This window comes from Brassica napus, chromosome A10 (assembly GCF_020379485.1).
Source record: "Brassica napus cultivar Da-Ae chromosome A10, Da-Ae, whole genome shotgun sequence".
Classification (NCBI taxonomy): domain Eukaryota; kingdom Viridiplantae; phylum Streptophyta; class Magnoliopsida; order Brassicales; family Brassicaceae; genus Brassica; species Brassica napus.
In genome coordinates, this window is record NC_063443.1 from 16300351 (window position 1) to 16315353 (window position 15003).

Below are 15003 nucleotides of genomic sequence, written 5' to 3' on the forward strand. Positions count from 1 at the left end.
ATTAAAATAAGTGTATGTTCATATTAATTACTTGAAAAATATTATTTAAGATAAATATAATTATTTATAAGATCAATAAAGTTTACAATTAATATTAAGTTGAAAATAAATTAAAATGCACTGAAATTTTAAAATAACTAGAATAAAAAAATACTACCAAAAAAACATAGAGAGAATATTCTTTTTAGTACCTTTGATAGTTTACACGTAAGTCCTATTATTTTATTTTATTTTATTTTATTTTATTTTATTTTATCCTACAAGTGCCGCAAGTTTTAGCTTTCCCACAACAAGTCTCTGTCTAAAAAACTGTCTATAGCTTTGAGGAAAGATCCATGAAGTAAAACTTGAGTGTCTCGTATGTTGTTTTGGTCGTGTATTATTCATGTGCACCATTCTCCCAAGTCACGACCCATGCACCAGCACCACCGACATTGGGCTCAAGACCCACTAAACTACTTCTTGTATCTCACATACACGTGGTCATGGCTCGTCTGTCAGGAGATATATGCAAGCCAAGTAACAATCTAGAACCGGGAAATATTTATTTTCCTACTTGTTCCCTCTCATCAATGAGCGTTCGAGAATCATGGCAGACAGAGAAGAAAACACCAAATGGGAATTACATATGAAATGATAATAATGTACTAATGTAAATAGTACTATAGAATAAACATAACAAAAATCAAAGCGCATTTGATTCCCCCTCCCAAATAATTTCTTAATGATTGTAATTATTTTCGACAGATCCCAAGAGGCTTTCCACAGAGGCATCTATTGTAAGCAAACGACGCCGCTTCAAGATGACCAAAATGAGATCCCGTCGGAATCTTCCCACACAGTTGGTTATAACTCACGTCGATGTGTCCTATAAACGACGCCGTCGTGATACTCGCGGGAATCGCCCCCTGTAGACGGTTGTTCGAAAGATCCAGCACCGTGAAGTACGACCTCGGTCCAAACGTGTTCGGTATCCTTCCACCAAGACGGTTCCCGCGCAAATTCAAATTCGAGATCGACGAAGTCATCAAACTCCCCGGAATCGCGCCGGAGATCAAGTTCCCGTGGAGATCGAGCGTCGCGAGAACAGACATTTTGCCTAACGAAACCGGGATCGTACCGGTGATTCGGTTCATCCCGAGCTCAAGATCCGCGAGCCGGTAGATCCGGGTCAAAGATTCGGGTATTTGACCCGAGATTCTGTTACCGGTTAAGAGCACACGGCTCAGCATCTTTAACCGGCCGATATCTCCCGGTATGACTCCGGAGATATAATTGTTCCTCAAATCAAGATGCGACAAGCTCGTCAACCTCGTGATCGACGGAGGAATCCCACCGGATAATTTATTATCGGCGAGAGTCAGCACTCTTAGCTTCGTGAGCTTCCCGATATTCGCCGGAATCACGCCGGAGATTTTATTTCCGGCGAGATCCAAATGTCTCATTGCAAGAAGATTCGTGATGCAGTTCGGAATCACGCCGGAGATTCCTTCCCAGTCGGTGATTGTAACGCCGGAGAGGTGAGTGAGTTTACACAACGCCGGCGAGATGGTGCCGGTCATGAACCCCTTCCGTTTCGCCCTTTGGAAAATCGGCTCCTCCGATACTCCGCGGAGGGTGATGCCGGAGACTCGGCGGCTTTTGGGGTCGCAGCTCACGCCGTACCACCCGTTGCAGCAGTCTTGGCCTTTCCATGTTTTGAATACGCCAATGTAAGGCTCGTTGAGCTTTGCTCGGAACTCGAGAAGCGCCGCTCGTTCGGAAGGGAGACAAGCTTGGACCACCGTGGGGGCACCGGCGAGAAGCAGTACGGCGATGCTGGTTAATACAATCACTAACGCATTCTTAGCATCCATGGCTCCCGTTTACAAGACTGACTATAAAAGTAAATATAATATCGAAGAATCTTGGTGTGATGTGTTTATGAGCTTACACAGGTTTGACATGGAGACGACTTAACGAGTATGGTGTTGTATTTATAGGTGCAACACGACGAAACAATACTTTTTGTTAGTGCATATTGCTTCGTTGAACCTTCTCGTTTATATTAATTAATAATACACTTTGATCATAGTATGATCAGTTTTATTTAATTGTCAATATAATCAAATGATACTAATTAATAACATGGTTATGTTCTTGTTTCTGTTGCTTGGCTGTACTAATAGTTCCAAGATATAGATTAGATAAATCCTATATACATTATTTGATAAGTGATTTGCTAGAACTTCTCTATAATCAATTTTATAAAAAAAATGTGACATGACTACTAAAATTGATGACATGGTCTATAGCTAAATATGATATGAATAATTACATTTAATGTTGATTTATATTTTTGTTAAATTTTATAATAAATATAGTAATATTCATACATTATATTTACTGTTAATCTATATTTTTGGTAAACTTCTACAATATAGTAATAACTCTTACATTATCATTAAATATATATATATTCAAATGTAACGTTACAAATTTTGAAATATTATTTAATTCTATTTTTATAATTATACAAATTTTATCACTAAAACTTTCAAAGTTTTCAACAATTTTTTTTTAAAATTATATATTTTAATTGTAATATTATTAGTTTCTTTTATATATCTACAAATTTTATAAATACTATTTAGTTTTAATTTTTGATAATCATATGATTTATATATCAATTTTTTTTATTATTTTTTACAAGTTGATTTAATATATTTAATCAAAATAAATAGATTAAAAATATCTGGTATTATAATTTTGAATTATACAGATATATTCTTAAATATAATTTAAGAAAATTATGTTTTTATCTTAATTTTATGTTTAATTAAATCAAATTTCTATTAAAATATTAGTAAAAGTAATAAAAAAATATTTAAAAATATAATTTAAATTTAAAAATCTATTACTGCACATGATCTAGAAAACACCTAGTCCCCAATACATTATTTGCAAAGTAATTTTGACTCATGTGCTCTCTATATTCAGTTTCACTAAATAAATATGATATAACATACTAAAAATAAAAACATGGCTTATGGTTAAATGTGACATGGACAATTACATTTAATGGTTATTTATATTTTTGGTAATTCTTTTAGAATATGGGAGTAAATTATACAATATCATTAAAGTAAATCTATTCAAATATGACACTGAATAATATAATAATATTTTATAAATTTTGAAATATTATTTATTTCTATTTTTTATAATTATACAATTTTATTACTAAAAAGGATTTCAATTATTTTTACAATTTTTAAAAATATATATTTTTAATCGTAATATAATTATTTATTTTATATATCTGCAAATTTTAAAATATTGTTTAGTTTTAATTTTTGATCATTATACAACTTTGTATCAATTTTTTTTTTTGTTAATTTATACAAGTTGATTTAATATATTATCCAAAAGAAATAGATAAAAAATCTATCTAAGTTACTAATTTTAAATATATACATATTTATTCTTAAATATAATTTAAAATAAACAAAAATGTTCATTTTATCTTCATTTTATGTTCAATTAAATCAAAATTTAGATTAAAATATATGTAAAAATAATAAAATCTAAATTAATAATAAACTTTTATTTTATATATAATTTAATTTTTTTATTACTGCACCACGGTGTACGAAAACACCCTAGTTAATAATATAGATACTAATAACATGGTCTTGTAGTAAATCACGGTTTATCAAAATTCATGGTCGGCCCTGAAAAAAGGATAGCAAACGTGATACAGAGATTTGGCAGTTGTGTTAATGGTGATTTAGAAGGAAGTGAGATAAGCCAGAAGAGCGACATTAATGGAATTGACGTTTTCGAAACTTAACTCATGTGCACGCATGTGCTTGAGTTCTTCTTCCTCATCACCCAGCCTCCTCTTCATTTCAATTTCCGTATATCTTATCTATTAATAATAGAAATCCAAGTAAATGTTTGTAACTTCTTATGCAATTTACAAAAATGTTTGTAATTTCTTATCCTAATAATATGTCTTTCTATCTTAAAAATTAAATTATTTTATTAAAGAAAATATCTATTTTAAAGCAAATATCTGTTTTAAAGCAAAAATGTACTGAAGCAAATCCGTTTAGGGTTTGTATATTGATTTTGTGAATGAATAAATATATAATTTTGTAGATCCGTATGTATATATATCAGATTCAAAAACTATATTTTCTATTTGAAAACATGCTTATCATATAAAAATAATTTTCCTAATCCTAAAAAACGCATAAAAATTTAATAGACTTCGAGAATTAACGTAATGAATCACTGTTTACACGTAAATGGGAGATGAAAACACGTAAATGAGAAGTATTGTAAGATAATGACTAATAATTAATGTTAGCCACTCCGTTCTAGCGTAAATGCTACTTGTTAAATTACATCTATACTATTAAAACTGAAGAAAATATAAAAAATCTACTTATAAAAAGTTGTTGGATCAATTAGTTATTAACTTAAACCATTATCTACGACCATTGTTTATACTTTCTAAAATAATGTTTATAATACTTTCCTTAACCGTGAATTCAAGCCGGTTTGTATTATATACATTGGTCAAAACAATAATTAATTCATGCACAAACGGCTATTCACAGCTGGGACTACACTGCATGTATATAATATACAACTAATCATTTTTAACATACACCTAATATTAGTCTCATACTACTATTTAATCAGCACAATCGATCATTTGTTGTTCATTTGCAACATAATCTGGAGTAAAAGAATTGGAAAATAAATATTTATGAAAACTAACATAATGACACCAAAATATTAATTTATTAAACCTATGTATCAATATTCAAAATAGATCATTCAAATATCATGCATATTTTCAATACAAACCAAAACTCTATATCCTAAACCATATACATCATTTACATATTTGAATATTATTTTTCGCCTATAATATTATTCATCAATCAAAAATTAATACATATACAAAAATTAAAAATATTATTTATTTTGTTATTTTATACATAAAATTTATATGACAATTATGAGTGTTTAAGATTATTTTAAAAAGTATCATAAAAATTAAATTTTAAATGTAAAATAAAGTACAAACTTATGATATGTTATCAATAATAAAAATAAACTAATAGTATCATATCAATAAATTTTTTATATTATCATTTTAGTTGAATGCCATGATAAAAATTTCATCAAAATCTAAGGAATCACAAGTTTATACAACATTAAAAATTATATGAGCAATGCAACTAAAAATTAAAAATATTATCAGATATTATATGTTTTTATTGGATCAATGGTATTAGATCGCGGGTTAATAGTGAATTTTTGAGTTTTTATCGGAGTTTATCTTATTTTTAATTAATGATTTTTCATAAAATCTGAACCGCATTATATACAAAATATTGAATCTATGGATTCAACCATGGGTCTGAATAAAATATTTTTTAAACCCAAACATTATTATAGAACAATTGTTAAACTATTTTTATTAATAAATGAAAAACAAACCGGCGCTTTCTAAGCGTGGATCAAAATCTAGTGTTTATTATTGTTGCATTTAACAATAAACACTTAGATTGTTAAATGGTTTGTTAAATATGGTCTAAGCATTAACGAGCCTTTATATGATCATGGTGATAGAACAATTTTTATAATTTTGAAGTTCTACAATATTTCCGCTATAATGCATTAATAAAGTCATTTAGATTCAAAGTTAAAAAAAATTAATTATTGGAAAAATGAATTCATAGACAAAAATGGATTTTTATTACTTTCTACGTGATTAAAAAACTGGAGTAGGAGCATTAAATACAATTTTAAAAAATCTTATTCTTATTATTTTTGAAATAATTGATCCGATTAATATTCACCTTAAACAAATCATAAAACTATCACTGCCCATGATGTATTTCGTGATGATATTTGGGAGGGACAAACAACATAAGGGGGGAGGGGGGGGGGGGGGTGTTATTGGAATCAGAATTCGGAAGGAGTTTAGTGATTTTAAAGGTTGACAGACTTTTAGAAGTTAAGTAGAGTTACAAATATTGTGTAAATTTCCATCAAATATGTATTGATTTCAATATATTTTTATTGATTATTATAGATTTGCACAATATTTTTTTTTTCAAGGTTTCTCCTTATAAGGAATGTATAACAATCTTTCTAGAATTTTTCCAAAACAAAATCTTAATGTAAACTATATATATAAACATCACGTAATTGACACAATGATAGACATCTTGATAAATCAGTTCTCGCTGTTATTGGTTTCTCGTTTCAGCATAATATATCTTTGAGATACCAGCAATATATGTGTTGAAGAGTTGGTGGCTACATTTCTCCTAACTATTGGTCTGAGTTCAAAATATTGTTACACAATAGACATGTTCAAGAGATCACTATTTGACACTAGTGAGAACTTTCATAAGGTTCTAAAATCATTGAATACGCTAATAATTAGAGAAACATGATAGCTTCTAATGTGGACACATGCAATAGGAAATGGAAGTCATTAGTGTTAATGAGACAGATTGTTTTTATTGGTATTATGGTTTGGTATGTTCACGTAGACAGATACTTTTTATGGTACTGCTTCTTTGTGCTATGGTTTGTTCTTTGTTTCGTTATGACTATACATGAAAGATTTTTCTGTTTAGTTTTCATTGACTTTTTGTTTTTCGAGACACCATTCTAACAAAAGAAAGATTATATCATAGGCCAAACAGAAGATATATCATGCTATATATGTATGTTCTTACTGTTACACAGATTTCTAAAATCTTATAAGTACACTTGATATTTTCAAAATCTAGATTATGAGTAAAAATATAAAGAATTTACCTCCCAATAAACATAGATTTTAAAAGAATAGAAAAATCAATAATAACTAAACTTTTTGAATAACAAAAGATTTGAATAAAATTTAAAAGTCCTCAAACCAATAACAATAGATTTTGGAAAGATTTCAGAAGTTTATAAACCAATAACAATAGATTCTTAAAATTTAATAATTCCTCTAGAATTCTTAAGCCAATAACCCCCGTAAATTTCTTTCAATTTGTGTATTGTTATACCAAAATCTCCTTCTTAATTTGTAAATATGTAATTCTTTGAAAATACTTTTCTTTATAGAAAATACATATAAGGAAGAAGAAAATAAGAATATGTCTGATATGTAAAGAAAAAAATCTGTTAAGGAATAAGATTTCTTCCTCTTTTTTTATCAAGGAATAATATCTCTTAAATTACCATATATCATATTTTTGACCACACACGTCTTACATGATTTACGGAAATCATGAATTTTCGAGTTATCGTTATAATTTACCTTATTAATTTGTTAACTGATAAGATTGGAATGTGTTTAGTTTTTAATTAGTTTCAAATGATAAGTTGTTTTCAAAGTTTCTAAATTACTTAGCTAAACGGATAATAAGACGTATATCTTATTTGTTTATTGACATATTTGTAATATTATTACAACTAACCTAAAAACAAAATATTGATTTAAACGGGTTTGAAAATGGACATATTTTTTACAAAATAAATTCTTGTGCAATAACCTAAAAACAAAATATTGATTTAAATAGCATGATAGTAACATTCTATACTTTTAAGATCAAAGCTCAGCGCACAAACACTTTTTAGACCAGTCATGCGTTTATCATCTGATTGTAAATTCAAATTCAGTATACCTCTTCAAGAGGATTTATATGTTCGAAAAATGCATCACAGTCGGGGTTGTAACGTTATGCGATAGCTAGCAAATAATATCTGGCGCCTGGTAGTATTAAGACATGCACCTACTTCTTACGTTTACAACATTTACATTTACGTAAAATATATATAATGTTAACTCGAAAACAATCTTACCCCTCTAGATGCCCACATGTAGGAGTAGACGTTCGTTCGCCGTCTAAAAGTATTTTATTGCATAAAAATGATGCATAGTTCGATTGATTGAAATACTAACATGGCTTATGATAACAATCATTATTCAAGTTTATCAAATGATCTAAAATCATTACCTTTTGCCGGTTATAATGTACTTTCATATTTTGTTGACGTGAAAATGAGAGATTTGTGGGAAATATATACATAAATTAGGACTCAAAATGAAGGTCGTATCCAGGGGAGGAAAGAAGAAATTTCCCAAGGACTTGGACATAGCACGTTTCTAAACAACTCTGTTTACGACTCTTGCATTTATATGTATATGATAATAATTATTACTTTTTAGTTTTTAGATATTCAACAGACAAATCTAATCAAGAAAAAAAAATTGGCAACCAAAGCAAAGTTTATTTATTTCAAATAAGAAGAAAGGTACATTCAAAGGGGAATATTAATCCCCAAATCTTAAATAATACATATCATGACTTCAAAGTTTATCACCTCGAAGCCTTTTAGCAAGCATGATATCATTACACATGATAGTCACTCGCTTGGCATGTATGGCAAACAAATTGGCGTCATGAAAGAACTCAACGAGAAAAGCTTCAGCTGCTTCTTGGAGAGCATCAATAGCGATGCCCTGGAAACGTAACTCTGCCTTTAAACTCTGGCCTATTTCTTTCACCAATCTTTCGAATGGAAGTTTTGGGATCAGTGGATATGTGTTCTTCTGATACATTCTGATCTCTCTTAGCGCCACAGTTCCTGGCCTGTACCTATACGGCTTCTTAATGCTACGGTTACCGGGTGTTACTCTCATCATATTGGTAATCCGCGGAGGGCGACTAGTTCCTGGGGGCATCATCCAAGCTTTCTGTTTGGAACGAACCATTATGAACAAAAAAAATTTGAAATGTGAAAACTTAGATTTGATTGTGAAAGATGCTTCTTGAGAATTTGTGTGTGGTTGAAGACATATATTTATTTACAGAGGATTTATGGAAATTAGGAAAAATATCTTTGTTCAAGGAAGTTTAAGATGGTTCTTATCTCCATTCAAAATATTTGACCAACAAAAACCATGAAATTTTTTTACTTTTTAAGAAAAAATAATTGTTTATTTCCTCTAAAACCAACGTTCAATATATTTTTCTTTTCAGATTGTGATAGGTGGTGATTTGCGATGATTAATAAGAATCAAAATACATAAACTGAAATTTAAGAAAAAGCTTATCCCCATTTTATAACATAGGAAAATTATCAAATTTTCTTCTAAATTAGTTTTGAGAAAATATATATTAGTATAAATAATAACTGTCAAGGGAAAATATGAAATTAGTGTTCATAACGTTAAAATGATTTAAAAAATAAAGACCATGGTTTTGCTTCAAAATACAAAATCAAAAAAAAAAATAGATAAAGAACCAAGAAATGATAATCATTTCTACACTGAATTTCATATCCATGTTAGTGAGAACTATGGGGTTTAATCCACGCTACAAAGAAATCATTTTTAATAAATTTTGACCATATTTTGGATTGTTAAAAATTCAATATTGCCCATGTTCTTGTTTCAATATGCAAAAAAAAAGACAAATAACCAACAAAATGATATTCCCTTTGTTTTTTTTAATAAATGACGTTTTGAATATTGTTTGTTCCAAATTACATGATTTTCAATTTCAATGTAAAATTATTATGATTTTATTTTTTCTATTCTGCATATTATTTTTCTATTGTTGATTATGGTTAGAAAGATAATTAATGAAGTTTTTGTTCAGAAAATGTATAAAATTAAATGGTTTCCTAAACGGTTGTACAACTACAAAGCGTCAAATGAAAAAAAAAACGAAAGAAGTATTTTTTTTTTCTAAACTGAATTTTGTATCCGCATTAATGAGAATGTATAAAATACAATAAAATGTAACAAAATAAATATTTTCTTAATCGGTGTGTACAACTATAAAGCGTCAAATGGAAAAAACGAAAATAGTGCTTTTTCTAAACTGAATTCCATGTCCGTGTTAATGAGAATGTATAAAATACAATCAAATGTAGAAAATTAAATGTTTTCTTAATCGGTGTATACAACTACAAATCGTCAAATGAAAAAAAAAACGAAAAGAGTACTTTTTCTAAACTGAATTCCATGTCCGTATTAATGAGAATGTATAAAGTATAATCAAATGTAGAAAATTAAATGTTTTCTTAATCGGTGTGTACAACTACAAAGCGTCAAATGGAAAAAACGAAAAGAGTACTTTTCTAAACTGAATTTCATGTCCTTGTTAATGAGAATTTATAAAGTACAATCAAATGTAGAAAATTAATTTTTTTCTTAATCGGTGTGTACAACTATAAAGCGTCAAGTGAAAAAAGCGGAGGGATTACTTTTTTTCTAAACTGAATTACATGTCCGCGTGAAGAGAGTTTAATAATTTTAAACTGATTTGGAAGTTAAGATTTACTTTACGAGCAATTTAATTTATTTTTGAGCAATTCACCAATGTTTATATGGAAACATATGATTTGTTTGTAATATGTTTTGACCATATCTTCATAGCACAAACAAATTTTATGGGCTATTTATAATGTTTATATGTTAAAATCATCTTGACTTAGAACATCTGTTCAACAAAATACAATACTCACATTAAATACTGAGACTCTTTATGTTATATAAATCTCAAATAACAAATCATCGATGTGGTATTAAAATATACTAGATTTTGACCCGCGCTTTGAAAGTGCGGAATAACATTTTAGTTAAATTTTCGATTTAAAAGTTACTAATTTTTCTGATCTGAATTTTAATATTTGAGTTTAAGATATTTAACTGAGAATAATTCATTTTAACATCTCATAGTGATGGACATCCGAATTTTAGGTCATGTCAATTAGGTTAATTCAGTTTTCAAGTAATTGGGTTTGGGATGTTAAGACCCATTTATGAACCATAACTTTTCGAATCAGATCAATTCGGATGATGTTGAGTTCGTGTCGGGTTTTTATTTTTTCAAAAAACCCGAAGTGAACCAAATTAGAAATAGTTTGGGTTTATTTGGGTATTTATTTGGGTCTAAAGCCAAAAATTCCAAAATCACCAAAAAAACCTGAGTTAAACCTCAAAAAACTGAAAAACCAGATAATTCATGTAATTTGGATTTTGGATATTTTTTATTAAAATTTTATATTAGATATATAAATTAATAATATTATGTTGATTTTCCGTTTGGTTTTAGCTCTTTGGGTTTAGAAAAGTAGAAATCATTCAGATTTTTGTATATTTTTATCAAGTTTTAGTTCCGGACTTTTTGGTTCGGTTTTAGTTTATTTTTCAGATATTGGATAATATGTCCACGACTACATTCTAATTAGTTTTCTTATCTACATGTTAATATCTATCTTACTAAAACATGATCACTCATGAATTTCCTAAGAATACCTTCCTCATTTATTCAATACCCACTTCATTTTAAACCTCTACAATGGTTTGTTTTAAAAAATTCAACATCCTACCCCACAACTTTTATTTCATATTATTTGTTTTTCTTACAATATAATAATTACATATTAATAATTAACTTAAAAATAAAATAACATAACTTTTAATAATAATTATTTTCAATTATTATAATTAGCTTACTTTTTAAATAATACAAAAATAAATATTAATAAAACAATTAAAATTAAGAATATATTCATTTTTAAGTTAGATTTTTACCTAATTTTATTTTTAAAAATACGAAAATTAATATTATTAAAACAACTAAAATTAAGAAACTTTAAATACACATGATACAAACACACATTGTTAAGAGTAAAATGATTATTATTAGCATCTATTTAACAAAAAAGAAAGGTTTAAAACACTTAAATAGTTGCTTATAGTAAAAATGATGTTTTTTTCTGTATCCAAACGAAATGAGAGTAGTCTCTATTTATAGATTTAAAAAATCTTGAATTTGATATAATTTTCATATTTTTAAATAAAAAATTATTATATAATAAATGTGTTTGAATTATTGGGTGGGGATAAAAATAAGGGTGAATTGGTTTAAAACCCTAAAAAAATGAAAATACCTATGATGTGACAAGTTTGTATCTATGGAGAAAGGTATAACATTGTGGGATTTAGGGTATTTGGTTAATTAGGGTAAAAGTCTAGTGTATAGGGTGCAATTTCCCTAAAAATAAAAGCAATCTGCTCAGCCAACCACATCGCAACACGTGGCACGGTGGCCCACAAAAAATTTTCTTTTAGCTGGTGAAACTATACAACGCTTGTTGATGCCACATCATTGTACACAGGTTTACAACACTCTCATTGTATGGGATTAAACAGTTGACAGAGAGTTTCCACACCCTCATTTCACATGGTCTAAGACTATGTACAATAGATTCAACACACAACACCTTCCACATCATCTTCTCTTTCTTCCACATCAGTTTATCTTACTTCCACTTAATAATTCAACACCCACTCATTTTTTATACTTTACAATGGTTTGTTTAATAAAATTCAACATCTTACCCTACCATTTTTATTTTCCATATTTTTGTTTTGTTTTACATCTTTTATTTTGTAATTACATATAAATAATAACTATTAGTTTAAACTAAATTAAAATATTTAAAAGTTGTATAAATGACTAATTAATTTATGTTTAATTTTATAATTTCAATAAAAAATATCAATTATTAAATAAAAAAAATATAAAGATCTGTTAATAAAAAAAATAGAATTACAAAAAATTTAAAATTCAATACAATACATTAATAAGCATACAACACAAATAATAAAACATATAGCATAATTAATATAATAAATTCAACTCGCAAACTTAGAAATATTTCTAACCACGGAATATTAGAAAGGTTTTGGTTGGGATCCATTTTTTCAAAGAAGATAAAAAAATATAAAAACAGAGTTATGAGAGGTTAAAGATGATTTTTTTTCTCTGTCCAAATCTAATGAAACAAGTCTCTATTTATAGAGTATGAAAAGTGATAAATTTTGATATAATTTTCTTAAATGCATAATTTAATATATAATAATTGAATCAAATAAATATAGAAGGAGAAAAAAAGTTTAACACAACCAATTAAAAAAAAGTCATGACCCACACTTTTGTCTCTCGACCAATAGGAGGAGCCCATGCTACAATCTCTCTCCTCTCAAACAAACTTTTTTTTTTTAAAACTGCAATCTATGTTTCCAAATAAATCTTTTGTTTTTAACTCAATATATGTTTCCAAACAAACTTTTTTTAATCTGCAATCCATGTTTCTAGACAAACTTTTTTTTTTAAACTGTAATCTATGTTTCTAAAAATTTTTTTTTTAAATGTTATTCATGTTTCCAAACAAATCTAATTTGTACTTGAGTTTTAATAAGATAGATTATTATGGATACGTTGGCCCAAAAAAGAATTATTATGGATAAGAAATTAGTCCCAGTTTTATAATATTTTGTAACTGTTGTAAGAAATACGTTTACAAACAAATCTTAAATAAATTGTAGCAAAGAAGTGTGAAGCATGCCCAGTTCATTGGCAAGAAAAATGCAAAAAGGCTACAAGACATACTTTTACGCATGTGGAAGGTTTTGACAAAATGCTTTATTAGGTTAGGCTCTTTTGTACTTTATACATGGGTTTGGTGGATTTGGTTTTGAAAGTTAAACACACTTAACAATGATTTTATCATCATTATATTATTACTTGCTGATGTAAACAACTCGACTTTCCAACACTACTGCAAAACAACTCTGGCGAATGATGAATCCCACACGAAAATCTATCTTCTACGAACAAATCTGGTTTTGTCAGAAAGTTTTCTTTAGCTTTTAACTAAGGTATATGACTCATATGTTTTCTAAGATACCTATTCTTCTGAGACTGGGGATCAAAACGAGTAAATGTTTTTTGCGAGTATTTTCTTCTCCACGGCAAAGACTTGAAAGCATCCATATCTTTTTGGTATCTACGACCTTTTGGTTTGTTGACTGACTTGAAGAGACCTTTTGTTGTTGTTGTTACTTGTTGCTAAGCATTAACGTACGTACCAAACTACCCATCTATTAGCGTAGATGTTTCTGTGAGCATCTTAATTGGTCATACGCATTTGATACATAGACAATTATTAGTCACTAACATACGCGCTCCCAAGTTCGAACTTAGGTTAGGAAACAATTCGGTTTCAATATTTATTATATTATCAAAGTTCTGACTGCAATACTTAGACCTTGATTGGTAGAACATTATCATTAGCATTATGTTTTACATTATCCAATCAACATTTGTTGTAAAAACATTTAGAAAAACATTTACAAAATACTAATGCTCTCCAAATGTTATCTAGTCAATGTTTTCATATAAAGCTTTTAGAAGAATATTTGCATTTGTAATTTATAAAATTAAGAAAAAATATATAACTAATTCATTTATGTTTATTCAATGATATCATAAAATTATTTTTATTCAGAAAATAAAATTTTGATTTCTAAAATAAATTTACAATAAAAACATGTTTTTAAATAGTATTTCACATTTAAAATATAATTTAATTATTTAATTATTTTTTAAATAACTTTTTTATGTAAGCATAATTATTAAATAAAATAAATAAATTATATATATATATATATAATTTTATATAATAATATATATATATTAGAAATATAATAATATATATATTAGAAATATATTCATTAAAACAAATATATTAATATTATATAATAATTTTTATAATAATTTTAAATAACATATTCATATTGCTCTACCAATCATTCTATTAAACAGTTTAGCAAAAATATACAACTTCTGCAGCATACAGCTTCTATAGTATGTTTGTTTTTAAACATATTCTAATTATTTAAATTGAGATTCATTCAGTAAATTTAATTTTAAACTATGATTCTTTAATGTGTCAAGAATTTAAAATTCCTAGCCGTATTGAGAATTTCAATATTATAGCATTTTGTTTATATTTATGTTTCAATATAATAAGCTAAATGTTCACTAGTAAAATATACATATTTATTAAAAATCTTTTATTTGCAAGTTTTAAATTCTTCTTCATTTTTATTAGTTTAAGTGTAGGAAAATTCATAGT

The 15003-nt window shown here is 27.6% G+C and overlaps 2 protein-coding genes across 2 annotated transcripts; both read right to left on the reverse strand.

Moving 5' to 3' along the window:
* Nucleotides 1–569: 569 nt before the first annotated feature.
* Nucleotides 570–2586, reverse strand: LOC106370638 (DNA damage-repair/toleration protein DRT100). Its single transcript, XM_013810635.3, has one exon. The coding sequence runs from the start codon at nt 1854–1856 to the stop codon at nt 735–737; it is 1122 nt and encodes a 373-aa protein (XP_013666089.1). The 5' UTR covers nt 1857–2586; the 3' UTR covers nt 570–734.
* Nucleotides 2587–8374: 5788 nt separating this feature from the next.
* On the reverse strand, nt 8375–8779 carry LOC106370639 (histone H3.3). The gene has a single exon (XM_013810636.3). It carries the CDS (start codon nt 8777–8779, stop codon nt 8375–8377), a length of 405 nt encoding a protein of 134 aa, XP_013666090.1.
* Nucleotides 8780–15003: the final 6224 nt, after the last annotated feature.